Genomic DNA, 27,495 nt, shown 5'->3' on the forward strand with positions numbered 1-27,495 from the left:
ACAATCTTGCTTATTTGGCCCTTCTGGGAGAACTACTTTGTATCACTATTTCTCCCCAGCCGTAGATGATTATGACTGTCTTAGTCCCATTCAGACTGTTAAACAGAATACCATAGACTGGATGGCTTATAAACAACAGAAATTTATTTCACACAGTTCTGGAGGCTGAGAAGTTCAAGATCAAGGTGCCAGCAGATTCGGGGTCTAGTGAGGGTCTGTTTCCTGATTTATAGATGTCCATCTTCTCACTGTGTCCTCACATAACAGAAGGGGCCAGAGGGCTCTCTGAGGTCTCTTTTGTAAGACCACTAATCCCATTTGACCTAATCACTGTCCAACATCTTCACCTCCAAATACCAACACATTGGGGATTAGGTTTCAACATATGAAGTTTGTGGGGGACATAAAACTTTCAGTCTATAGCAATGCCCAGTGAACCTTGTCAATAGCTAGAGATAACATTTTGCAAAGTTGACCCTCCTGTTTTCATTGTCCCATCTTCCAGTTATTCACAGCAGTAGAAGGAACACTGCACCATAGACAAATCAAGAACCTGTAAATCATCCAGAACTTCCCAGTATGCTTTTCATTATAGTAGATAAATAATTCACATATAATTATAAAACTTACGTTAATGGTGAGCATCTTTACTGCGTTCAAGAAAAGGATGCATTTCCTGGACACTGATTGCTGCCCACCAATCACTCCAGAAACAGACCACGAAGGCAGTTATGATGACTTCTCACTTCATTCTCATCTCAATGTCATATCATCCTGTGTATTTAATTTAATCTTGTGATTATACAATGAATCAAATCTTTTTTTCTATCAGCGTTTCCTAATGCTTGAGTGAGAACCCAAACAAAAGAGAAAATAGCAAATCTAACAATTACAGTAAAATATGTAAGTACAGATATTATGCTGCAGCTTAAAATAAAAAAAAATTGAGGAAAAACAAACAAAACAAAACACCTGCCTCCAGAGGGTAGCATGTGCCAGATTCAGTTGTAGTATTATTGCAGAAGGAACTGTCAACTGCTCAGAACTAGGACAAGGCTGCTAACTTCATTTTACTGAAGAATCCGAGAAAGATTCAGGTTTAATAAAGATGATCATTGTATCAATTGAGTTGACTCTTACCTGGGAGGCCTGTCAGGTTCCTGAGACGTGGAGTTTCTTCTGCGAAGTTTGCTGCTAATGAGATGCATAACTAGGGTTCAGGCCATGCTCTATAAGCAAATTGTTCCTGTAAAGCAACTTTGGAATTGACATTATTCATCCTGTCTTACATCATTAAGACCTGGTAGGATCCCTTCACCTTGCCTCATCATTGGTAATTGGAAAACACAGGCAGACACTTTAGATTTCTTCTTCCCCAACAACTAAACAAACAGTGTTCAGGGGTGCATTTGGGAGTTCAGAGTTTAAGTAAAGACAAGAGAGGAAGGAAATGAAGACCCACAAAAGCACATCTTTGTAATGCCTTATAAATATTGCTGATTACTAATGAGAATAACCTTGCTAACATAATTGTCAAATGACCGTGTCAACATTTCTCCTGACTCTTGCGACCTTTTCTTAGATACATCATCACTATTGTCTCCTTAGGTAGGCGCTGGCTTTCCCTATTACAATTTTAAGGTTTTTCAGAAGCTTCAGAGGAACTTCAGCAACTAACACAATTGAATAGTATACATGTTTAAGTCAGCTGAAACGTCAACAATCGGTATTACAAATAGCAGTCACTGCTTCTCGGAAATAAACTGGATTCATAGTTTATGGGGAAATGTGCATGTTCTGCTCGCAATTTTAAATTCCCTACCTCTGGCAGCTTGTTAAATTCTCCCTTCTTGCCTTCCTTTCTCTACTTTTCAAGCATTCTTAGTTGACAAAGTCCTCACTTTGTGACCCATGAAGTGTCCTTTTTGAGAGTTAGTGACCTTCAAGTGTGTGGATAGGGCAGTCCCTTCCAACCTTCTCAGTGATGGTGGTCCTTCCTCTGCCCCTGCACAAAAGCTCAGGTTCTTGTTTCTTGACTTCTCCGGGCGTCTCAAGTAACACAATCTTCTGTGGTCACTTTAAATTGCAAATGAGATTCCCAGTTTCCCCACCACAGTCAAAACTGCAGACTAAATTAAAACACCACTAGCAGCAGCAGCAGCAGAAGCAGCCCCCATCTGGTTCCTCCTTCCTGCTGCAGGGAAGGGTAGCTCTGCACCTCTTCTTTTCCCTACTGGGATGAGTCTCCTTTCCCCACTTGCTAAATGATGTCTCTGACTGGTCAGGTTGAGGAGGGGCGAGCAGAGATAGAGGGATAAGAATGGCTCCAGCCCTTTGCTGGCCCAGAGAGCAGATGGCTTCCCGCTTTCTGGGCCAGCAGATGGCTCAAGCCAATTCTTGGGGGCACGTTCATGAGTTCTTTTGAAGCCCAGTTGGGACCTTCCAGTGGCATATTGCTATGGGCAATGTGTTCTCTTCTAGCTGTCTACTTCCCTCTCAGAGCTTGGTTTTCTCTAGATCTACTTCTCAAAGCTTTCTCTGGTGCTTTCCCCATAACCATTCCCCAGAGAGTCCTCTGGGACAGGATTTTAAGTGGCTCAGACTCATGATATTGAGTCCAGAGAAACACTCATACCTCCTTGTCCCCGCTATCAGTGGGAGCATAGCTAGTGCCGATGCCTGTCTCTCTCCCTCCTCTTTCTCCTCCTCCTCCCTCTTCTTCTTTCTCTCTCTCTCTGTCACTTTTCACCCACTCTCTTTCTCTCTCTCTCTCTCTTTCCTTCCTCTCCCTATCTTTTTTTCTCTCTTCCTTCCTTAGCTGAAAAGCCATAGCCTTTCACCTTTTCATTCCTCAGGACTATGTCCCCCAAACTTGAGGGGACAGTATTTATCCAGCCACTTTCATTAACCTCGAGATAAAGAGAAAGCTCTCCATGCGCCACCCCTGGGAGGGAGGAAGACACACAGAATTTCAAGCATTCTCTGTGTCTACCCTCATTGTGAAGGTCTGAGTTCTGGAATTGTTGAACTGGTTTCCAGTAACCTCTGTAAATGCAGCTATGGTCTAGTCGCCCCTTTGGAATGTGGCAGCTGTTGAATCTTGGTGCCTCCATGGAAACTTCTAACTTAGCATTCTGTTAAAAAACAAAAGGATTTAATTATTTTTCATGGTAAGCTACTGTCTTCTATTCTTCATGGTAAACTATTTTTATGATGAAATTAAAACATGCATAAGAATTCAAAAGAGCTTTTCCAACTCAGTTCAAATGCCCAGGAGTTACCACACAAGCATGTAAGCAAAATTAAGTGAAGGATGAACATTTATTGAACATCTGTTTGGTTGGTAAAGCATAGTGTTGAGTGCTTTGCATATAGTATCTTATTTAGTACTGCAAGTAAACTTATGAAGTGGACATTATTATTCCCATTTTATGAGTGAGTGGACTGAGTTTCTAAGAGGTAAAGTAATTCACCAATGATCTCCTACTAGTTAGTGGCAAAGCCTGGGCTTAACTCCAACAAGTAGGGAATGTTTTTCCCTGTATACATCTTAATCTCTATTAAGGAGAATTACTTTTAATGGCTTTTGAGAAGCTTTTAAGGGAGAGGATTGTTTTTATTCTTGTTATTGCTGTTTTTATAACATCAGTTTTCATGTAAATTATTCCTCTTTAATATGACAGAAAGTGCCATTTTAAAGATCCTGACACTTTTAATTCTTTACTCCTGTGTATGAGTGTGTTTCTAAAGTTGAAACCAAACAGTAGAGCACCCAGCAGGGATTCTAATTGTAACTGATATGCAAAACATGGAGTAGGTTGGTATTCCCAGGGGAGAGTCCCTATAGGTACCCCTAATAAAAGCATTAAAATGTACACATAAAAAATTCTTTCTCACAGTGGCTCATTAAAGAAATGTGTGTCATCCATTTCTTACAAGTTGGTCCAAGTTCATTTGTCTGATGTCCTGGGCCACCAGGTGATGCCACCTTCAAGCACATTGCCATTCCCTGTCCCCACACCCATGCCAGGCATTGTCAGTCAATCATGGCACTGTTTCATCCTGAACTGCAGAAACTCCAGAGCTCCAAAAAGCCATGGCCAGCTGTTGGCATTGCCTACAAGGTTAAACCTATTTGTCCTTGGTTTGGTGTCTTTCTCTGGTGGCTTGCCTTCATCTGCTTATCTTCGTGCCTTTGCATTCTCTGACTCAGATTCTCTGCTAAGGCCCCTCTCAGTATTTACACTTCTCTTGTTCCCCATCATGGACACAGCCAAAGGCAAGAAGGCACTAGATTGCATCTTAGAAAAATACATTTTGTTTGAGAAATAGTGAGATTCTCCTACCCTTTCTAGAATCAACTCCCTAATCAGAGTTGTCAAAGTAATTCTAAGTGAGTTTAACCTTAAACCTGGGAGCACAGTGAGCCTGGAATGAATGTATGTATCAAAAAGACAAAATCATCACTTGGAGAAAGAGAGAGAATAGCTGTGGCCAGACCAGAAAGGAAGGAGAAGGTGATTGACTGCTTCCATTTGGTGGTCGCTCACCCCCAGATCCTTGGCTCTCAAATGCCATAAGCTTTTTGTTCAAGAATGGACAGAGTGATGCTACTGTTAACAAAAACCTCTTCACCAAAATGTGCTAAGGTTACACAAATATTTGGGAAAGAATTTTCTCTGCTGGTGGATTTAAAGACCTGGGGAAGTCATCGATTTACAGCATCGATGGGTTTCCTTTTCTTAAAGATATGGGCAACAAAATTACTTGTCAATTTGACATCTGCTATCACATTCTCTGTAGCAGATTTTAACAGCGTATCATCAACTATAACCACATGTGTGGCCCATCAGATGACTTGTCTGGGCTTCCGTGACACAACCTCAGACTGCTGCTGATGGCACCTCCACACTGGCTGTGAATATAGTCAGGGCACTCCCCCTCCATCACTCATGACTCATCCCTATTGACTACCTCACCTAGACTGAGGGGCACGAGGGCAGCGAGGTGGTATCCTGGTGGCCTGCAGGAGCCCTGCATGTTTCCAAATTCATGGCCCTGAATTGCTGAGATTTGCTAAAATCACAAGGTAATAGTCATGATAGCTTAAATTGCAATTGCTGCTGAATTAATGATAGTCACATTTGGGTGTAAGCCACCTAAATTCCTATGGAAATAGGGATCTTTCAAATCCATGTGCTAATGAACACTAGTAGTCATTTGAATGATTTTTTCAGTTGCTCTGACAACATGAACTTTATTTTTCGTTTGTGGTTTATGCTCTTAACTCATCTAAGGAAAGTGATGGATGGACATGCACAGCCATAACTTTCAGTGAAGCCAGAACTCTGTTAGGTCACAAATTATCATTATAATACCAGCATGGGCATTGGCCTGGTGAAGGCACTTGTCAGAGACGAATCATCACTGGTAAGAGAGTCAGGATAAAGACACAGAGGATCATTGCAAATGATGCCTGAGCTATTTGCTGTGGGATTGATGAGGGAATAATTGTACTCAAACATTTCTAATGTTGCAACCTAGGCATAGATTAGGCCATGCCTTTTGAATTGAAGTGGACATCAACCCCTACGCCAAGGATTCGCTGAGGCATTCTGCTTCACACTTGGACAACTACAATAGCATCCCAGGTCTAAAGCTGATCTCCAGGTCTGTAGTCTCTCACCGCTTCAGTCCACTCTGTACACACGGTCACATTCACTCCTGAATGGCTCCATTTCACACTTCTCCCTGCCCCCCATCTAAACCCACTCATCAGATCCCTTGACTGGATGGAATTTGACCCTTCTGGGCTAAGCTGTCTCAACCTTTTCTGGCACCCAAACTAGTCAACTCACCGTCCCCAGGTTTCTCACCTTCAGGCTGGTCTCCTGTCTGGAATGGTTTCCCTGCCATGCCAGCTCCCACTCAGTCTCCAAGACCCTGCTTGCCCCTTCTTTCTTCTGTGAAGTCTTCCCAAACCACCCCCCCCTTTCTTCCTCAGAAGTAACTCATTCATTCCCAATGTTCTTGTGAGCACCCACCATGTGGGCATAGAGGTTTTTATTGGAGACACCTTGTCACTTGTTTGGTGATTATCCTTTCCTGCCGCAGACTGTTGGAATCTGCATTTGAAGCATCTGTCCTGTCTCTCCCACCCCCGCCCCAGTGGCATCTTCTTGTCATCCTCCGTGACACGTGATAAAGTACTTAGAGAAAGAAGGCTCTACAGGTATCATGCTGCTCAGCCACAATCCTTGGCATTTTAGGAGAGTGTGAATTTGTCTTGTATATTGAATGGCTGGAACGGGAGTCATAGACCAGTTGCCTTGTTTGCTCGGCAACAGTTCCTTCCAGCAGGAATTCTCCTAGCAGTAACTCCTTAGCTGCTGAAAGCTGGGAGGTCAAATCCCAAAAGCTGGTTTTAGAACTACACGTATCTCAAAAGCATCTTTTTTCTACCTTTGCTCTCAAATCGAAGATCCCCTACAGCCTTGTCAAACCTCAGTTTTAATTTCCTAATTTAGTTGAAATATATGTAGATGTGAATACTCCTCTTTGACTATCAGAAGACCCTTAATTTAAAATGCAGTTTCCACAAGTAAACGAGCACGGAGTCTCGGGCCTTGGCCACCTCGGCTCCTCTGGCTTTCTTGTTGCGATCTCTGTGAAGTCAAAGTTCGTGGAGTTCTCGTTAGATCTGCGGACACGCTGAGAGGAATCAGAGCCAGACTGAGCAAAACAGGCACTTCGGAGGCTTTTTGGACAACACAGTGCGTGATCATCTCCAGCTTCCAATGAATGGGAGTAGATTACAACCAACGTATTGTGATGCACTGGAGAATGTGACAAAATTCCCCATGATGCACTGCCGAGTTTTTGACACTTGTTTGTGACCCCAACACTCCCGAAAGGGAAACAAGAATGAAAACTGCACAACTTCGCAGAGGCCTCCTGACTTCACAACCGCTCCTGCCCCCACCCCTCGGCTTGCAGGCAAACTCCTCGTGAAAGGCTTCTGCGGTCGGGCCATTACGGATTCCTCTGGCTCTGACACTGCTGTTGTCCCATCCTTGATGAGGGATGCACAGGCCCAGGAAAGAAGAGAGGAGAGGATGAGGAGGAACACGAGCGGTGCCATGTTTTAGTAATGTCGCTGCCGTGTCGGGAAGCGAGGCTGCGCTTAGGGAAGAGGCTGCGTCAGCCTCTCTTCTTTCCACCCCAAGAGCAGGCAGAGCACCTCGTTACTGCACAGGTGAGCACAGACTTGTGACATTCTTCCCGGGGCAGAACGCCTCTCTCTTCATCACAGCGAGGCTGTCATGTGCCGTGCCGCACTCTGAACCATTCTCGCAGGCTGCTCACTGCCACCGACTCCTAGCACACTGACACCTGCCTAAAATAGAAGCCACAACCCTGCCCCGTCGAGGCATCCAGCTCCCGCAGACTCAGCTCAGGCCGATCCGATGGAGCGGGGCTGCGGAGCCCCACACGCCGGGGGACGCCAGAGTGGGAGGGCCCGTGGCCGGGTTTTCACTGCGCGTGTGTAGAAAGGGGGAGTATCCAACGTGGGCTGAGGACGCGAGGCTGCTCCACAGGCCTCTCTTACTTGGCCTGTGGGGTCACAGGAAGCAGCCTTCGAGCCCGGGGCTGTTGAATGCAGGACCACTCATCAATAAAGTACTTATGCGCCGCGATCTGTCGCCGTGGACTCCCCCTGACCTTGTGCAGCTGGGCGGGCGGGCTCGGTGCGATGCAGCCGTGCACACTCCCCGAGGGGCCGCCGACCACTCTCGCAGTAATTACCTGACCTTTATCAGTCTCCTTTGACAACTGCCATTGAGACTTGCTATTCGCACAGCTCCTCCATTAGCGCCATCCCACAGGGGCTTTTGTGGTGGGAGCAGGGCCCAGTGAGGAAGAGGCTTCCTCCCGCGCGGTCAGTGGACGGTGGGGTCCTGTAGTTCTCCGGCAGCCCCAGCTACGCCTGGAGTCCCAGGGACAGCTGAGTCTGGAAACTGTTCAGTCAAAACACATTTACTGAGAATCTATGCTCACAGCGCTGCTCAGGGCGCGTGGGGGTGTAGAAAGAGGGATCGCTTATAAACTCAGCCCATAAGCAGCCTCCCGTCCGGTGGGAAATGGCAAACAAGGTGCCCTGTGTTTGCTAAGAGCCAGCCCCCTTCAATGTCCCCCACGCGGGAGCAGCCAGGCGGCATCACATTTGGGGTCAGGCGGACCTGGACCACAGTTCCAGCTCTGTCCCTCACAGACTCCTCCAGGAAGAGACCGCTGAGTTCCTTGGCCTCCCTGACCCTGTTGTCTTTCCTATTAAGTGGAGGCATGACCAGCACCTACCTCTTAAAGGTGTTGCAAGAATGTAGAACGAAATGAAAGCTTACATGCAAAAACACCTGCTGAGAGCTTATTGTTACTACGCCTTGGTGACCCCCAGGCCAGGTCACCACAGCTCACAGCTGGGAGGCAGCCCCTGAAGGCCACCAGCACAGAGAGCTGTGTGACCATCCTGTGGTGTGTGCAGGTGGGAAAGCACCACACAGCAAGCTCTGTGACGGCCCCCACAGAGTCCACAGCATTTACAAACAAAGATCGTATTTTCAGTTTTTGCAAATCACCTCTGTCCGTATTTCCAGATTCTATGGACACCCTGTACATTAGCTTTCCCTATTCATGGTCCCTCTCTCCTTAGCATGGTCAATGGACCCAGCCAGGCCCCTCCTGCTGTCAGTCTATATGACCCATTCAATGAAGCCAGAGGCCACCCAATGCAGAGAAGAGCCTCTCCTGCCACCTGCCACAGAAGCCCTGAGCCCCTAACCTTTGGGGCCCCAGCTTGAAACACATCATCTAAAGTGAACTTTCTTTCTGGTTTCAATCCTCAGTAGTCATTTCACCTCTATTTTAAGAGTTTTCAAACATTCATTTGTAATCCCACTTCTTTCAAGCCTTCAGAAAGTTTAGGTCCCATGTGACAAGTGTGACACAGCCAGCGGGTAGCACATCTGGGAATGGGACCTACCTGTCTGTCTCCAGAGCCCCGGCTCTAAACCACCATGGGCACCAGGGGGCCGGAGGCCCCTCATCCTGCAGGGGTATCAGGGAGCCACTCGTGACCTTGTGAGAGGAGCAGGATGTCGGGATGTGGGTGACAGGAAGGAGGCAGAGGATGTGAGGGGGCAGATGGCGTGGGAGGAATCCCCATGGGCTCCCCAGGTAGACGAGGATCTTGAGGTGCTCGTGCTCTCTCTGGTTCTGAGAGAAAACAGGTATCAGCATTGCCCTGGCAGAGATTGCATGTTTATGCCTTAACCAATGCTTGATTTTATTTTTAAATAAGATGTTTTCCCTCCCTCCGTGACCTCAGTCCATGTGCACTTATCTCTTCTTTAGATGCTTGCCCTGACACTTTCTCCCACGCCCCGCTCTAGACCTGCTTGCAGATTCTGAATCGGCTCCCAGGTAGCATCCTATGGAGACCAGGCGCTGCGTGGGCTGAAGTTGCAAGTGCAGACTCCGAACGGAGCCCGGCTCCTCACCTCTGGGCCTGTCTCTTGCAGATTATTGGGACGATTCCGCTGATGCCTAATACGGGGCCATCGAGCCAAGCAGCGAGCGGCACTCAGGGCCTTCAAGTTCAGCCAATCACGCCCCAGCTCCTGACAAATGCCCAGGGCCAGATCATCGCCACGGTCATCGGGAACCAGATCCTTCCTGTGATCAACACCCAGGGCATCACGCTGTCGCCCATCAAGCCAGGCCAGCAGGTAACGGTCCCAGGCCCAGGAAGCCGCGACACCGGGACTCCACCCCCACCCCCCACCCCCCACCCCATCCCCCCTCTGCTCCTCTTTGGTCTCAATCAATGAAAAGCGATTTTTACATTTCAAAGTATTTAATCCCACTAATCCAAACATATCAATACTTACAAAAAAGCATGTGGCTTTATTTTTCATCCTTAGTAAATATGGGCAATAACTAAATAGCTCTTTAATATAAAAACAGGAATATGTTAAATTCTAAGCAGAGATAGTAGCTTAAAATTTGAGTTGTGTTCTCATTCACCTACACTCATAACACTAAATTTGCAGATTTTTTAAATGTTGAAAAGAAACCAAAACTACTTATGCTTTAACTGTAAATGAAAAAAAGATTAAATACCAAGAGATCCCAAGTTGATGCTACAGAAACTGCTGCCTATAAATGAGGGAATAAAAAATAGGAAGTTCTGCTTGGTTGAATTGCACTAAAACCATGATGATCCAGTCCATTTTTCCATTCACATATCAATTGAGCACTTCCTATGTGTTTATGCTAAAGACCAGGGAGTACATAGCACTGAAGAAGACAGACATGGTCCCTTACCTCATGGAGCATCTGGTTAATTGGTTCCTTCAACAAACACTTTTTGGTAGCCTAATGTATAACAGGCCCCTGATAAATGCTAAGAAATGCAGATGAAAAGAGAGCTGCTTTCTGATTTGGGGAGCTCTTCACACTGTAGAGGATACAAATACATAAGCAGAGCTGTTGTGCAGTAGAGCAGAGAATGTCTGGGGACAGGGCAGGTGAGACCACAGAGGTGAAAGTGACCAGCTCTGCCCAGAGAGTTTTGAGTCCTCCCAGAGATAATGGCTTGGGAACAGAGACCAGATGGGTGGATAAGAGTTAACCAGGTCAATGAAGGATTAACAACGTTCCAGGCAGTGGGAAGTACAGGCACAAAGACAAGGAAGTGGGAGAGGACAGAGTGTTGAGAAATAGGAGAAAGGTCCATATGATTGGAGCAGAGGTCAGTCATGGAAGGGCTCTATAGCCAAGCTAAAAAGGATGGATTTTGCCTTGTGTGGTCTTGAACACACTACAGGTTCCCATCTGTAGCAGGTGCCCCAGGTTCCTCATCTGCTACATGGGAATACACCTATCTCACAGAGTGGATGTGAGGATTAAATGAGTTAATATATATCAATAGTGCCTGGCACACGGTAAGCACTAATATAGTCATGAAAATAGCGATCATTACGATAATGATGATGATGATAATTTACTCTGCAGCCCTGAGAATCTATAAGAGGTATTTTAAAAGGGAAACAACATGCTCAGTTTTGGGGCTTTTTTCCCCCAAGAAAACAACCTCTGGTAAAGCAGTACAAGGGTTGAACTCAGGTGGTGAAACATCTATTGTAAACAAACCATTTAGGAAACTATAGCAAAACACAAACAAAAATTAATGAAAACATGTACTTGATAGTTGAAAATAAGGTCTGGAATTGTAGTAGATCTCAGGACAGCAGAGCTAGATCTGGGAGTCATGAGTACATTTGTTGTGGATAAAAACAAATGAGACATCTAGAGAAAGAGGAGGAACAAGAGAAGGAAGAAAGAACAGAAAAAGCTTGAGAATAAGGGAAGGAAGACCAAGGAGTCATCTTGGGAAACACCTGCTTTTAAGGAATGGAAGGGGGGCAGGGAGAGAGAAGTGTTTGGATAACTAGGAGAGGGACTGAGAATGCAGTGATCAAACATCCAAGATTTTTCAAAAAAAGTAGGAAGTGGACAGTGTCACATGCTGCAGAGATGAAATCAGGTAAAGCCATGGAGAAACATCAATTTCTCTATTTCTTTGTTGTAATGTTTGAAAGTCTGTGTCATCCCTGTTTGAAATACACTGAAACAGGGATCCCATTAACTGGGTGAGTTAAGAAGTAAGAGGTGGGCAAGGCGAGGACCCAGATTTAAAGCTGGGGTGTACATTCACAAAGGACAGTGGAAGAGAATGATGAAGACCAACAGGGAGGATACGACCGAGCATATGGCTTTATGTGTTGTTGGAAGCTGTGTAAGGCAAAGCATTTAGCAAGAAAACAATATACATAGGGAAGGGGAGAAGAAAGCACCAATATCATCATTCTTCTACAACAATGCAGAAACATCCTTCCAGAGACCTCAGCCAGTGTCTCCTGGTGGCTTCTGAACCAACTGGGAAAACAGCCCATTCAGAGGCTATGCTTGGACAATCCATTTGCTTCTTCAATTAATATAAAAAAATCTGTTTAATGGAAATATTTATTGCCCACCTACCATGTGTTGGGCACTGTACCAGGAAGCTAGGCTTTGTTGGTGGGCAAGACAGATACCATGAGCCCTTCCTTCAAGGTAAAGGAAGACTGTAAACTCTAGCGAGGGAGATGCACATTCACCAAAGACTTGTGCAAACATGTCCCTGAGATCAGTAAGTCCAGGAGAAAGAGGTGAGAGTCTATAAGAGTGGTCAGCAAGGGAACTTCATCCAGCGTGAGAGGCAACACCAGGAAAAACTGAGCCAAGTCTGCATACTCACACTTCCTAGACACAGAGATGTCTGTCTTCTTGCTCTAAATCTGCATCTCCAGCCTGGGGAGCCACAGTTCCCAGCCACCCTCTTTGTCTTCAGTGTTATCCCCGGCAGTGGGGCAGTCCCTGCCAAACTTATCAAAATATCATTAAGGACTTTCCTCCCCCATTGCTCTAATGGTTTTTTTCTTTTACTATTTATAAGATTCCATTTGATTCTCTTTGAACCTTCCAAACGGCTCCCCAAATGAAGCAAGATTCTCTGTCTCTCACTGGCTTTTTGAACCCCAGTTCTATCTGTTCCAACTATGTTCAGAATAATCTCTAGGGAGAAAAATGAGGAAATTGGCCTCTTTTTGTTCAATCTGCTAAAAACTATTTCTGTCAACAAAGCCAGTTGTAAATTGCCAAAAAGGTAATGAATTAGTTAGAAATCATTAACATTTAACATAAAGTAGCTCTCACTCTCACCCTGACTGTCAAGGGCAGGTGTGGGTGATAGACTATTGCTGTGACATAAAATTACAGCTCTAGCTTTGAGACAGTGTAGTTTTGATCCAGGAGGAGGGCCTAATCAAGAAATGGCAAATAAGAGGCCAGAACAGTGCTGCTCCTCAACTCCTTGCCCACGGTAGACGTTAGTAATCCACTTCCACGCTCTCTTTCGTGAGCCCAGACCCATCGCAGGGGCCCCTGAAATGAAACCCTGTTACTCCTGCAGGAACATCCAGTCCTCTGCTGGTCTAACCACCACCACCCTCCGCTTCCCTGCAGAATTGGAGATGTAGCAACTGGGGAGAAACAGCCAGCTTCTAGGCTGTATACCTTGCAAATCCAACCAACCAACATGTCAGCTACAACCAGCATCCCAAAGAGAAAGACTCCCTTCGCCAGTGTGTGTTACACGTGCCTCTGGTGTACGTGCACATGCAGAGAGAACACGTGGGCACAGCTGGACAGAGTGACATGGGAACTTTCTCAAATACCCAAGTCCCTCAGGCACCAAGGGGCCTGTTCCTCTTGTTCAAGGCGTGTGGCAGTGGTCTATCCTAGTCCTAGAAAAATCCAGAAAACCACTGGTGAACCCGGTCAGAAATGCCAGAGAAATGGTGGAAATAAATGAACAACTTTATTTCTTGGCATCAGTTCCAGTCGAAACACCTTAGAACATGTAGTAAAGCTAACAAGTTGGGCAAATCTACAGGAGATGCACAAGTCTGAGTCTCAGATATAAAAGCTGTGATTCTGGGGATAGTGGATCATAAAATTCCCAGAGCCAAAAAGTAAAAAGCTCAAAACTAGAGATATGAGGACAGTGGTCTTCCATTTTTTCATTAAATATTACCCTTTACATTGAAGAAATATAATATGGACAACCACTAAAAAATAAAGGATTTCTGTCACACAGTAGAGAAGTTTCTCAATTTATTTTTTCATGTGATTTATGACAAATGCTTGATCTCACAAAAGCATAGTTCTGACAGTAAAATATGTCATAAATTACAGGAACAGAGGGTTCCTGTAAAGAACCTGAAAGGAAGTCCGTTTTCATGGAGAAAAGTACAGGGCTCTTGGACCAGATGACCTGGAGTGATTTGTTTTAACCTACTAAAAGTAATTACATCTTTAATTTAATTTTTACAGCTGCCTGCCATTAACTAAAAGAGCCTGAATTTAAGAATAGAGTATCCAACACTCTTGATGGTAATTTATCCCAGTGAGGAAAGATTGAGATGAACGTGTAAGTTATCATCTAAAATGCAAACACTATTTAAAAAAAAATACACCAGTATCCAATAGCCCTAGATAAAGCTTTCACAGTATCATATCAGAGATCCTTCATGTGCAACAAAATATAAGTCAGAAAAGGACTGGATGAAAAAAAGACAGAGATAAGAATCTTGTGCACCAGAAAAAAAAATTATTTAATACGAAAATATTTAGTGGAGCTGGAAAGTAACCTTTTGTTCCCTCCATGAGATTCTACACCATACCCCGTGGCATACGGTGAACTCCCAAGGTCAGAGTGGCTCCAGGTCCCGTCGCTGCTTTCCCCTGATTATCCTGTGACTATGAATTAATGGTTTCTTTATAAGCCACATAGGCATAATTTTTATGTATATGTATTCTTCCTTTCACTAAATCCTAACAAAAGTTAACAGGAGTTTTTAGCATCATTAAAGGGATGGAGACATTTGAAAGGAAAAATGTTACAACTTTATAAAATCAAAGCATTAACATTTTTCAAAAATTAAATACCATAGCTATTAATATAATACTTGGAGACTAACATCCATGAAGACACTTAGTTTTTCTTCAAAAAGTAATCTTGGTGCTAATAGAAAGCCAATGAAAGGCAACTTCTTCGAATTAGCTCTCCTAAAATGCCATGTGATTATCAAAATCCATCCTTTTTTCTTTTCAAGTAAATACAAAAACATACTTGTTTACCAACTTCTAAAAGTCAATTTTCCTTCCCAGCCCTGGCCTGAATCACTGATTCTCAATATTTTTCTTGGAATCACCCAGAATGAGGAATAAATGAGGCATTCCCACCCACAAGGAATGTAAAATAGTATAGGGGTTTCCCTAGATGGATAAAATGCATATGGTGACCCCAATACAAAGCAGCCCTTTGACCTTCCAGCCTTGCATCTGGGCATCTCACTTCTGTGGTCTCACATCTCACCCCCTGCCACGCTCAGCCTACACGATTCCTGTCCTCTACATTCTGTCCCCCTGGCCTGGAATGCCTCTCCCCATCTTCCCTGACCAGCAAACTGCTCAGCCACCCTTTGGGATCTGGACCCACTGTCCCTCCTCTGTCCCCTATCCCACCTCTGTGAAGCCTCTCTGAACACTCCCTGAGAAGCATTTCCCTCTCATCTCTGCTTGCCCCTACACTGCATTCATTTTTGCCAAACTGTATTGCCATTAACAGTCAACACTTGAAAGGCAGGGACCAGACAGATTCAGCCTGGTCCACAGAGTTCGGGACCCAACTCATGATGGGCACTCAGTGAGTTTCATTTAATGGCTGCAGAATCATGGTGTTTCCCTGCCCAGGGCACAGGCATCCTAGAGCCACACTTCCAGGGAAACTCAGCTCAGGCCCTTCTGTGCCTTTCCAGTTCTGTGCTTTCTGTCATTTGCCAGTATGTTCTAAATCTGCGCCTGCCAGGGGCTTGAGAAGCCCTTCCACACAGCACTATCTTCTCTATTTACCTATTTTCTGAACACCTTCATCTCTCCCCACTGTCCTACCTCATTATTTCAACTGCATCCAATCCCTCATTTTCTGCTCTGCTCTGCAATGTAACTCCCATTCCACCATTTGTCCCTGCTGAGCTCTTGCTGCATGTTACCAGCTTGTTTTAAGAGTGTCTTGGCCTTCCCTGCCTGTGTTTGGCCATCTCCACTCAATCCTTCTCTCCCTGTAACTCTCCTCACTTCCCCATGTCCTCACCGTGCCTGGCACTGTAGGCTGAGAAGACACTGCTGTCCTCCCTCTTCCTTTTAGCCACTGGCATTCCTGCCATACTTACCCCCCTGCAGACAGGAGGTGCATGTTCTAGAACCTTACAACTGGGGCTCTTCTTCCCACTCAGGTTAAAGAGATGTTTCAGAGTCAGGGACTAGAGCTGGAAGGAAAACACAGTAAGCCTCCTAAACCCCACCGAAAGGATAACTTCCTCCTCACTTTTTGAACTTTCCACAAAGACAGCTAAAATCTCCCCTGTGTCATGTTCCAGATCCTCAAAATTTTTCAAGGTAGATTATCCTGATGTCAACCCTAAATCTTCCAGCAAATTTAATACTTGCACTCTGGTCCTGTCCGCAGCAGAAAGAACGCCTCACTAAGACTCAGGTTCTTATTCTATCTGGGCTCTGGCTTCTCTTGCCTAGACATAATAAATCCACTTTCTTTAGCCTTTTCCAAGAGAAGCTCCTTCCAAAACCTGTGTGATCTCCCAACCACGGTAGCAGCATCACCTGAGAATTTGTGAGATATGCAAATTGTTGAACCCTGGGTTTTTACAGCCCTGCAGGTAATTCTGATGAAGGCTAAATCTTGAGAACCACTGATTTAATTTCTCTTTCATCTATTCTAAGATATACATTACTCAGAAAAATGCCAGCCAGTGCAGTGAGGGAGGAAAAGTCACGATGTTCCTCCCACATGTTCTGGCTCCTAAGGAGCCCCCCAGGGTTATATTCACTGCCCCCACCCCCCACCCCACACGGTGGGTGTAGCCTGTGGTTCACTACCACACCCTGGCACAGTCATAAATGGCCAGACCTCCTGCATTTTACTGTTTATAGGCATTCACTTTTCCAATATGTCTAGTGTATTCTGCATTTTATTCCATTTTCCAAGACACTTGCTACCCCCATTTATTTTTCTATCAATCATAGATTTAATTAGAAGATGCTTTATTCCAGAAACTAGAACATTATTAAGGATATAGTGCATTACACATGGGAGATACATGGGAGCAGCAGCACAGAAAATCAAGAAAGCCTCTACAGTGTGCTGCTGTTCCAATCTATTTTTGGTGAATATGTTAAACACCCTGGCAGTGCCAAGCAACACAAACAAACCAGCAAAGCCAGCCTGTGAAAGCCAGCGGGAAGCGTAAAGCTTTTCAGACTCAGCATCCTGTCTTCCTTGTTTGTCATTCCATGTGTGGGAGGGACATGGGTTCCTCCTTCCCTGGATAACCCACTGCCCCAGGCTAACACAAGCTGTCCCTCCTCTCTTCTTTCTTGCGGACTCTCCATACTCTCAGCCTATGTGTACTTGGCGCACAACTCAAAAAGGGGCAAGAAAATGATTGTGTGAACTTGGATGGAGAGCTCCTTTAGACAGTCTAGTAGCAATGTGGTGAGTGAATAGAAAATATGATCATATAAACAGGGTACAATGCGAAGAAGAGTAAGTTTGGAATACCACAGATAGCAAGAACTAATTACATCAAGCAGAGGACAATCTGTAGGCAACTCCATGTTAGGTCCAGACTACACTAAAATCATAATAATATTCTTAGGTAATCCTCTAGCCATGTTTTCTTAAAAGTATGCATTTTAAATACTTTGGGACCTGCAGAGAATAATTCCAAAACCAGAAAAATATTAAACATTTTATGTTAGGAAAAACCCACCAATGAGATGTGTTCAAATTGATAGATCATGATGGTCTACACTAGGGCTGATCAACTAGAAAGTGTAGCTCACCATCACCTACCAGTTTGAACATATCTCACTTGTTCCCACACTTCCCGACTAGAGCCCCCTGCTGTTTCCCTGACTTTTAAGAGCATCTCCAAGGACAGAGCAGAGTTAAGAGGCAGCACAGGGCACAGTGAATGGGGTGCTAGCTTTTGAGTCAGACTTACGTGGATTCAAAGCTTCCTTATACTAGTACCTGTGCAATCCCAGGTATGTCATCTCGTCTTTTTAAGTCTCTTTCCTCTTCTGTAACAATAACACCAATACCTCACCTAGAGGGCTATTGCCAAGATTAAAAACAGTGTATGTAAAATGATGTAGGAAACATCCAATAGATGGGATCCACATATTTGGCCTTTCAAGATTAAGGCAGTGTAATAAAACATCTACCTTTATAGAAGTTTCTTTCCAAGAAGGAAAAGAAAGGAGTTTTTCCTTCCTACTTCTAGTTATTTCCTGACTCCCTGCATTTTCTTTTAGTAAACTATTCCAATTTTTGTGGATAGTTATGTTTTAGGATTTATACATCTATTTCTTTTGCCAATAACTACGCAATACAAACCTATATGATTTTTGCAACACAAACCTAAATGACTTTTGCAGTTAAGTGTCTGAAAAACATACTCAAATCAAATAAATAATATTTTCCTAATGCTGCTTATTTAAAGTATATTACATTTTTATTTTGGGCCTCAGAGTTTTTTTATGAAGTAGCTTAAATCTCTGCTTTGCCTTTTGTATTTGACAAATATATTTTTAAGTATAAAATTTCTAAAAATTAATATACCAAAATCTTGAAACTAAGAACATCAATGACATAGTGCTATATTTCCTAGTTTATCTGAAAGAACTGCAGTTTTAGGGATGGAAGGAAACAGATGTGGCACCTCTGACATCCTCTTTCTTGGAAGAAAGAAGTTATGAAGGAGAAGTTAATCCCTGGCTAATTTTGATATGTACAGGAGGTTATCCTATCTGGGCTTGCAAGTGGTTCTAGAATTAACAGATACCTGTGTACACTGGCAATTGGAATGAGATATATAGGCTCCATCAGGATGCCACTGCTTATATAATTTTCTTGATTTTTGACAAGTAAAATCTTTTAAAAATTTTTATTGGTTTTTCTGAACTATCTGGTTAAACTCTGAAGGTAAGCAGAACCCCAATGTTCTAAAAAAAAGAAAAAGATGATTTACTTTGGAAGAAAAATATCTTTTCTTCTAAGAAATCTTAGATTCCTTTTGACTGTGTAGACATGGAACAAGTTCTTAAGAGCACTATTTTATTGTCCTCTCAAATTTCTTCTCTTGCATAGCTTAATGCATAGGCCCTAGCTTGCTTTAGTGAGTCCTAAGTGAGATTGCAGCCTAGTAATTTTTTCTTTACTGAGTTGTGTCTGAGGAAGAAATATTTAAATTGATTATTGTCTTATTCAGTTACTTGATGGTTCTTTACCACACCCAGGGCCAATAAAATATTGATAGAATGGTAAAACCAAAGACTATCTTATGATTCAGTAACCCAAAACTATAAAAAGCTTTCACCAAGTATCAGTATTGAGAAGGACAACTCAATAGGTTAGAGAGGGCAGATTGGCATGCAAACATCCATCACATTTTATTAAGCAAATTAAAAATAGATTTAATCTTTAATGTGTGTCCCACAGTACAAAATTTACTGGATTCAATTGTTGATTATATGCTTATCAGCTTAGCTAATTACCTTTGGCCGATGCTTGATGCATATTAATTGGGGTTCCTGTGTAGATCATAACTATCCTTGGTTCATAATCTAGCCTCCACTTAGCATAGCTGAGTAACACTACGGGTGTGCACTTGAAATGCAACTGCAGGCAATTCTGTAGGAGGGACAGATAGAATCCTGGGAAGAGCCCTGAACTATAAGGTGGGAGCCTGGATTCTAATGTTCAGCAGCCAGATGGCCTTGGGCCATTTACTTTTCATAGTCATACCAGGCGTGTCTGCTGCATGGGAATAGCATGTGGATAGGGGGAGCTACTATTAATATTAATACCACAGGGACCAGAAGAGGAAACAGCTCCTTAAGCACATTTCCAAATTAGCCCCTTACCAACAATTGTTTGAAGGTAAAATGTTAACTTGATGGCTAAAAACAATTTAGGAAATTAAAAAGATTGACAGTCCCAAGTGTTGGCAAGGATGTGGAGCAACTGGAATTCTCATACACTGCTGGTGTGAATATAAAATGGTACAACCACTTTGGAAAATAGTTTGAGAGTTTCTCAAGAAGTTAAACATGCATTTATAGTATGATCCACTAATTCCATTCCTAGGTATTTACAAAAGAGAAACAAAAACACAAGTAGACACACAAACTTGTACATAAATGTGTATAACAGCTTTATTCATCATAGCCCCAAACTGGAAACAACCCAAATGCCTACCAATAGATGAATGGATAAACAATATATCATTTTCGTATATATACATAAATACTATTCAGCAATAAAAAGGAATGAGCTACTGATGCATGCAATAGTATGGATGAATTTTGAAAATACCATTCCAAGCAAAAGAAGCCAGATACAAAAAGAGTACATACTATATGATTCCATTTCTGGAATCTCACTGATGAATCCATAGTGACAGAAAGCAGAGCAGTGGTTGTCTGGGGCAGGGAGTTGGAGGGAAATTGATTGCAAAAGGGGTGAGGGAATGTTGTGGAATGATGAGAAGCATCTATATCTTGACTGTGTTGGTGGTGGTTTCACAAGTGTACATATATAACAAAACACATCAAACTTTATGTTTAAAATGGGTGTATTTTATTATGTATAAATTATATCTTAATAAAGTTGAATAAAAAGCTGAACACACACACATTGGGAGAGCAGTGACAAATGTGAAGTTGAAACACCGCAGGCTGGCTCTTAGCTGCTGGAAGGTGGTAGACCTTCTCAGACTGGTTCCCCGTTTGGGGGTTGGCTCTCCACCAAAGTTCAAGGCCGGATCTAATGCTATTCTCAGGCTGACTCCCTTTCATAGAAACCGTGCTACACCTCTGAGAGTGGGATGATGGATATAAAAGCATTTTGTAAACCAAAAAGTGCTATATTCAATTGACAAAGGCGCTTAATACTGAGACTAATTGTCCACCTACAACACACGATGGAGAGAGATCCCTCCCAGGCCTCCAAGGGGACCTAGAACCTGCAATCGTTTCCCTGTCCTCTCTCCTTCCTCTCCTCAGCATCAGTCCTGAGCTCCTCTCACCAGCATCAGTCCTTCACTAACCTGTAAAGGAATAATGAATAAATGCATATAAAGACGATCTTCTTTGATGCACACAAAATTTTAAAAATTAAATTCTTCCTTGTGGCATTGTGACTAACAGCTCGGGCCCCAGGGTCAGACTTCATAAGTCCAGAGACCAGTTCCTCCACATCAGCTGGATGAACCTGTAAAATCCTTTAACTTCTCTGTGCCTCGGCTTCCTTGTTGTAAAAGAGGGGTCACAGTAGTACTCATACCACAAGCTGATGTGAGAATTAAATGAATATCCTTAACACAGTGGCTGGTACAGAGTAAGAATAAGAACTGAAAGCTACAAATATTACTGGATATTTTTGTCCTGACTCCTCACCTTCTCCCTTAATTTGCTGTGGGACAACAGAGAGCATTTTATCAACTCCATAGTAATCTATGCAGACTCTTGAGTCTGGGAGAACAGAAAGTTCCCATATACACTCAGCCTAAATTGGAACTTGCCCAAAAATGCCAGTTACATAAGATAAAATGGTGAGGCACAGCCACACCTCTAAGCTTGAGTTTCGCATTCCGAGTTGATTGTGTTATATTTTATCTACACTTACTTGAGAAGCTTGTCAAGCGCACTGTAATTAAATGAATAGGCAGAAGGAGTCCAGCCACACACCACAGTCGAGAAATGTAGAAAACTGGGTGCTCTAGCAAGCCAAGTAGGGAATTAATAATATATTTAGAATGACTAATAAAGTGCCTGTCAAGCAATTGGCAACATAATATATACAAAAAATTCCTGCCTGTTGAGTAGGGCGTGCACTGTTCCTGAGAAGTATATATTCTTGGAAATAAAATGATTCAACCTCACATGAAACTTCTGTTCCCTGGCATTTTCCCCCTAATTTTCATTCATTTGTGTATTTTTTTACATCCCCCCATGTAGCTCCACCAACCCTCCCAGACGTCAGTGGGTCAAGCAGCCTCTCAAGGCAACCTTCTGCACCTGGCTCACAGCCAAGCATCCATGTCTCAAAGTCCCGTCCGGCAGGCTTCCTCTTCTTCCTCCTCATCCTCCTCTTCTTCAGCTTTGAGCGTGGGCCAGTTAGTCAGCAGTAAGTATCCTTTCTGGCTCGGTTAAGTCATGGTGGCCTTCTTGTTGCCTATTTGCAATGCTTTCCTTCTCTCTTTCTCCCTCTCTCTGTCTCTGTCTCTCTCTCTCCTTCTCCCCGCCATGAAGTCCATGCCCAGGGCCAAATGGTTCCCTAGGGAAGCAGGCCCCCAGAGCACACCCCCTGGATTAGTGCATGTTTGCCGCGTGTCAGGGGCTGGGTTCCATCTTAAGTGGCTCCTGATGTGCTGAGTCAGTCCTGCCACTTCAGAAGGTCGAAACTGATCAGCTTGCAGGGCATGAGCCACATAGCTCAGAACTGAAATAACCAACAACAGGCACTCAGCCGGCAGGTCAAGCTGCTTTTCTGTGTGTTTGAAGTCCCCTGCCGTTCTATTTGTAGGTGTCAGAGGAAATAAAAGAGAGCATGCCTGTGGGCGGGTGGGTGTGTGTGCACAATGAGCCGCCTTCAGTGGCATGTGGGGGAAGCTGCATGGGCAGGAATCAGATGAATCTCTGAACAACCATTCATAAAATAAAATAAGCCTGAAAGTCTGCTTTTCTGACCAGGTGAGATACACACACACACACACACATACACACAGAGATACATATATATGCAATTTTTAGAAATGGTATTTGGCCCTAGGTGAAAATAGTTTATTTATGACATGCAAATAGAAGCATGTTAAGATCAACAGGACAATGGTCTGATTTAATGTCAGTCATTCACCTTTAGTGCAATTTTTACTTATATATAAAATCACAGAACATGTACATAGATTGCAATTCATTAGGGGCCAAAAACCCAGTGGCTGTGGGTTTCAAGGGCTGTAGCACTGCATAGGCACCTGTGCCATGACATGAGGACACATGAGGATCCGTGTTTGGTCAAGTGTCATGAATGATCTGTTTGTTGTTATAACAGGAACAATAGGATTCTCACAAATTATGGGACAAATCTGGTAACACAAATCAAAATGGAGAGTTGCCATGTCCTCCCCCCATAAGCAACTCCCCAAAAGAAAATAACTTTATATATATATATTTCTATTATATGGATAATTCAGGCAAGAAAGATGCTTGTGAGTGGGGAAAAGAATGGAATGAGGCATTATGGAAAGATGGTAGAATGCCCAAGTACTTCAATGGACTAGCCTGAGGCTCTTGATCTTAAAGATGGGTCAAAACCAAACAGAAATTCAGCATACACATGCAGTTTTCCATCAAAAAGATTTTAGGTTTTTAGACATACAACCCTCTTCATTTGGGCCAGAAACTCTAGTCTTACTTGAATAAAATCATGGATAGAATTAATTTAATTATAGCCAAAATTTTCCCAATTAAAAAAACCACTCCTAGGGTTGTTGTGGGAAAAGATTCAAACTTTGTTCCAATTCAATATTCTGTATAAGTTTTTGCAAAATGTTCTGTTTCAAAATGGCAGCGAGGTCATAAATTTAGGGCAGGCCGTTAAGCTTTGGTCCTGAAAGAAAAGGGACCAACGTTAAGCATCTTACCAAGAAAAAAATAAGTTAAATATGCAATAAATGTACAAATCACACACACCCCCCAGCCACTAACACAATGTTTTACACAAGGTAAATATTAACATTTAATACATGTTAGATGGATATAGAATTGGATAAAGGGGATGGATGGACAGCAGACAGATGGGTGGGTGGAACTGGGTTCACTCTAGTCACTTGTCACAAGCCAGACAGGGAAGGATTAACCTTTGTTAGAAATCAGTAACAGAGCTACTTAATGGGCTAGGTGGAATTTCAATTGCACAGTGGCCATTGGGACATCAAAGTTCTAGGTTTATGGTGAGTGAACCATGTTACATATCCTTGATGTGAAATAGAAAGACTCAGGGAAGAGAGACTTTTTTACCATATGCACTTGAAGCAGGACACTCCAAATTCATATGCAAAGCCTGAAAGAGGAGCCCACACTAGCCTCTACAGTCTTCTCTGGCAGGCATAAGAGAGTCTAGCAGTACCTCTAGGAGTCAGACTTTGAAAAATCCATTGCTAAACTTAACAGTGGCTACAGATTTTAAGCATGTTGTTTAATTAATTCTCTTCTGTCTCAAAACCCAACGACAGAGGGAATAATAAGTGGGTCATAGCCCCCTGGTTCCATAATTGGCTGTGATGGTTCCCAGAACTCAGGGAAACACTTAACATTTACTGGTTTACTATAAAGGATAGGATAAACAATGCAGATGAACAGCCAGATGAAGAGGCATACAGGGCAAGGTCACAAAAGACCCCAAGTGCAAGAACTTCTGTCCCCGTGAAGTTGGGGTACACCACCCTCTAGGCAAGTGGATGTGTTCACCAACTCTGAATCTCTCCAAATTCCATACTTTAGTGATTTTTATGGAGGCCTCCTCATATAGGCATGATCGATTATTAACTCAATCTCCAGCTCTTCTTCCCTCCCTGGAGGATGTAGGTGGAGCTGAAAGTTCTAAGCTTGTAATCATGGCTGGGTCTGTCTGATAGCCAGCCACCATCCTGAAGCTACCCAAGAGCCCTGTAAGAGCCACTTCATTACAACAAAAGATGTTCCTATCACCCAGGAAATTCCAAGGGATTTATGAACTCCGTCAGAATCTGGGTTCAAAGACTAAGTATTAAAACAAAAGATATTATTGTTTCCTAGTGCCTAGCACACGTAGGAAATTACAAGGATTTTAGGAGCTCTGAGCCAGAAACCCAGGACAGAGACCAAATACGTATTTCTCATTACATCAGAATACCACAGAACCTTTGGCAAACCTCGGCCAATGAGGAGTCCATGTTATCATCAAAGGCTCTCAACCTAATGTTCGCCAACCAGCTACATGCCAGATGAAGTAAAGTTGGTGGATCATACAAAACTCTTTCCCACTCCAAGCAAAGGAATGCCAAGTTAATGTCTTAGTAATGATAACAGAATCTTCACATGCAAAGAACAACACATCTGGGCTCAGAAATACCGAATACTCACACTTGTTAGAACATCTATGCAGTACCTATTCACAGTACCTACACATCTTACCCTGTCTTACCTTGCTCAGTCTCCTTAGTCATCAGGGGTAGATATAGTTTCCAAAAGAAGGGTTTTTGGAAAATCTAGGAGAAAAATCGTACTTTTCTTGACTTGACAAATGTCCCAATTTGGTTTAAGATTTACAGTGTACCGTTTAGAAATAGGTAGATTTGAGGATTTTGCTTGCTTGCTGGGTTTTTTTTCCAGTACACTTTTTTTAAAACCCCTTAGCATGATCCTTAGACAGCAAAGGACTTACAGCTAGTCCCAGAAAAACTAGAACTATAAAGTGAACATAAAGATGCATGGTGATAGCATACAGCACAGTGAAACCCCAGATTCACAGTTCACGCCATTTCCACAACCCAATGAAGTCACCGCATTGCAAGTATCTTGTTCTCCCAAATTAAATTGCACATTCCCAAATGGTTTATTTCCCAGAAATATTTGGTAAATATGCCCATTATTTGTTGTGAGAATAGCACTAAAAAGCCAGATAGGCGTTTACATAAGATAGTTAATTCATGCTTCTTTAAAGCTGTATATTATCCCCATAACAACCCCACGGTCAGGGATCACAGAAGGATGATGTTGATGCACGGTGATTGCTCAACCCACTTAGCAACCCCTTACTGATACCCAGGCTAATGGTAGGAAAGAGCTAAATCTTAAAAACAAAAAGGAAAAGCAAAACAGCTGTCCTGATTGATGCACCCTGAGCACTCGATTCAGTGTGGGCCCAGTGACCATACAACCAGATTCTACAAAACAGATTGGTTTTCACACACTTTGCATTTGGCTCCCATAAAAATCTTTTTACTTTTCAGTCCATGCATTCCAGATTTGATTTGGGAAACACCATCATTACACTTATGAGTCACTGCCAATTTTCAATGCCAGTTTATCCTACGGGCCAGTTACTCTCTTTATAGGTTGAACAAGGATCAGACTCAGGCTGGACCCTGGCCGTCACTGCCATTGCTGGCCCTGTATTTAATATATTGGGCTGACTTAATCTGCGGCAAACTTGTATAAAAGGTGTTACTTCCTCCTTGGTCCAGAGAAACCCCAGACTGGGTGTTGCCCTCGAGCTGGTTAAAGGTGCTGGATCTACCTTGTGGGAAATCTGAGGATTCCCCCTGAGGTTCCCACAAGGTGGCCTCAGATTCATCCTTAAAATTAACCCAACCTCCCCAGAGCTAGGGGAATGGATGACAGAAAGCCAGACTGACCTGTTGCAGGGCAGAATGTCAAACTGAGCTAGGTTGAGAGCTCCGGCAACATTCCAGGAAAGCCTCCTTTACCACATTCACCTCCTGTTTTCTGTCCTCAAGCTGAAAAGTACATATCCTGTATGGAAGGGAAACTGTTCCCATGGTGAAACAACCTCAAGAGTTTAAGACAGAAACTTTGGGATAAAAAAATGGCATTAGTCTTTTGATCAGTTCAAACCATCTCACAGACACCATCTAATAAGTTCTCCCAATGTATGAAGACAAGTCCCACATGTTATAATCAGGGTAAATGTAATATTTCTCTAGGCATGGACTCCTTTGGATGGGGAGACTTCTATAATCTTGGAACCCATGGCGCAAAACCATAACTGCATTTTGCCAACTGAGTTTTATGGGTAAGAACACTAATATAAAGAAAGCTGAGCAGCTCACCTGCAGCAATCAAAAAATTGCACGAAGAGAAGTTGAGTTCCCCTTCCCAGGCCTTTGTCCAGCAGACCACTCCCCTGTTTAAATTGCACAAGAATGCCTATCTTATCACCTCTCTAATTAGAACCAGGAGGAGGTACAAGAGTAGAAACTACGTGAGAAGAGGAAGAAGGAATCCAGCTTTCTGGTGTAATGAATGTTTGTTGGGGCCCCGTGGAAGACACAGGGCTCAGTGGCCGGGACTCCTGCCCATCTCTGTGAGCTTTAGAGCGAAAGCTCGACAATCCGTACAACACCACTCACACCCTGGGAGCTAAGAGTCCACAGCTTCCTCTTCAATTCTGATTATTGTCAGGAATCTGCCAAAAAGCAACCTATGCCATCACAAATGCAGATTTCATTCCTAGTCTCAAGGAACTAGTGAGGAGACATAAACAATAGAGGCAGCAGGAGAGAAAAGAAAGATGACAGGAGGCATTTACGTGAAATTGCAACTCGAGTCATAAACCTGCCCAGTACCGCACTGCTAAGTCAGGCCCCGAGACTGAAGCAGACCAGCCCCTCAGGTGCTGGATAATTCAACTAATTCTAGTTGATCTAGAAATAGGGCTAATAAAGGCAAAAATTTTACTTCCCAAAAGGGCAATTTAGCTTTGCTCAGAGAACTCTCTCTCCAACCACGGACTACACTGGCCACCCCAGCCAGCTGACTCCCAGACCTGTGCCGCTGCCACACGTGCTGGGGGTGGGCTGAGGAAAGGGCCAGCGTGGGCTGCCTGCGAGGAAGCCCCTCTGGCCCATCGGCCCTACACAGGTGGGGCAGCAGGTCTTCTGTGCAGTGGAACCTGCTGAGTAGTGA

General features: G+C 43.5%; 1 protein-coding gene across 2 annotated transcripts in view; it reads left to right on the plus strand.

The window, feature by feature from the left end:
- Window positions 1-27,495, plus strand: part of POU6F2 (POU class 6 homeobox 2) — a 436,460-nt gene that overhangs the window by 397,949 nt on the left and 11,016 nt on the right. For both annotated transcript variants that reach the window (XM_045565521.1, XM_045565522.1), the window contains exons 7-8: window positions 9,579-9,785; window positions 21,766-21,934. In XM_045565521.1, the coding sequence (XP_045421477.1) occupies window positions 9,579-9,785; window positions 21,766-21,934 (376 nt within the window). The remainder of the gene's footprint in view (window positions 1-9,578; window positions 9,786-21,765; window positions 21,935-27,495) is intronic.

Source organism: Lemur catta, chromosome 11 (assembly GCF_020740605.2).
Source record: "Lemur catta isolate mLemCat1 chromosome 11, mLemCat1.pri, whole genome shotgun sequence".
Lineage (NCBI taxonomy): Eukaryota > Metazoa > Chordata > Mammalia > Primates > Lemuridae > Lemur > Lemur catta.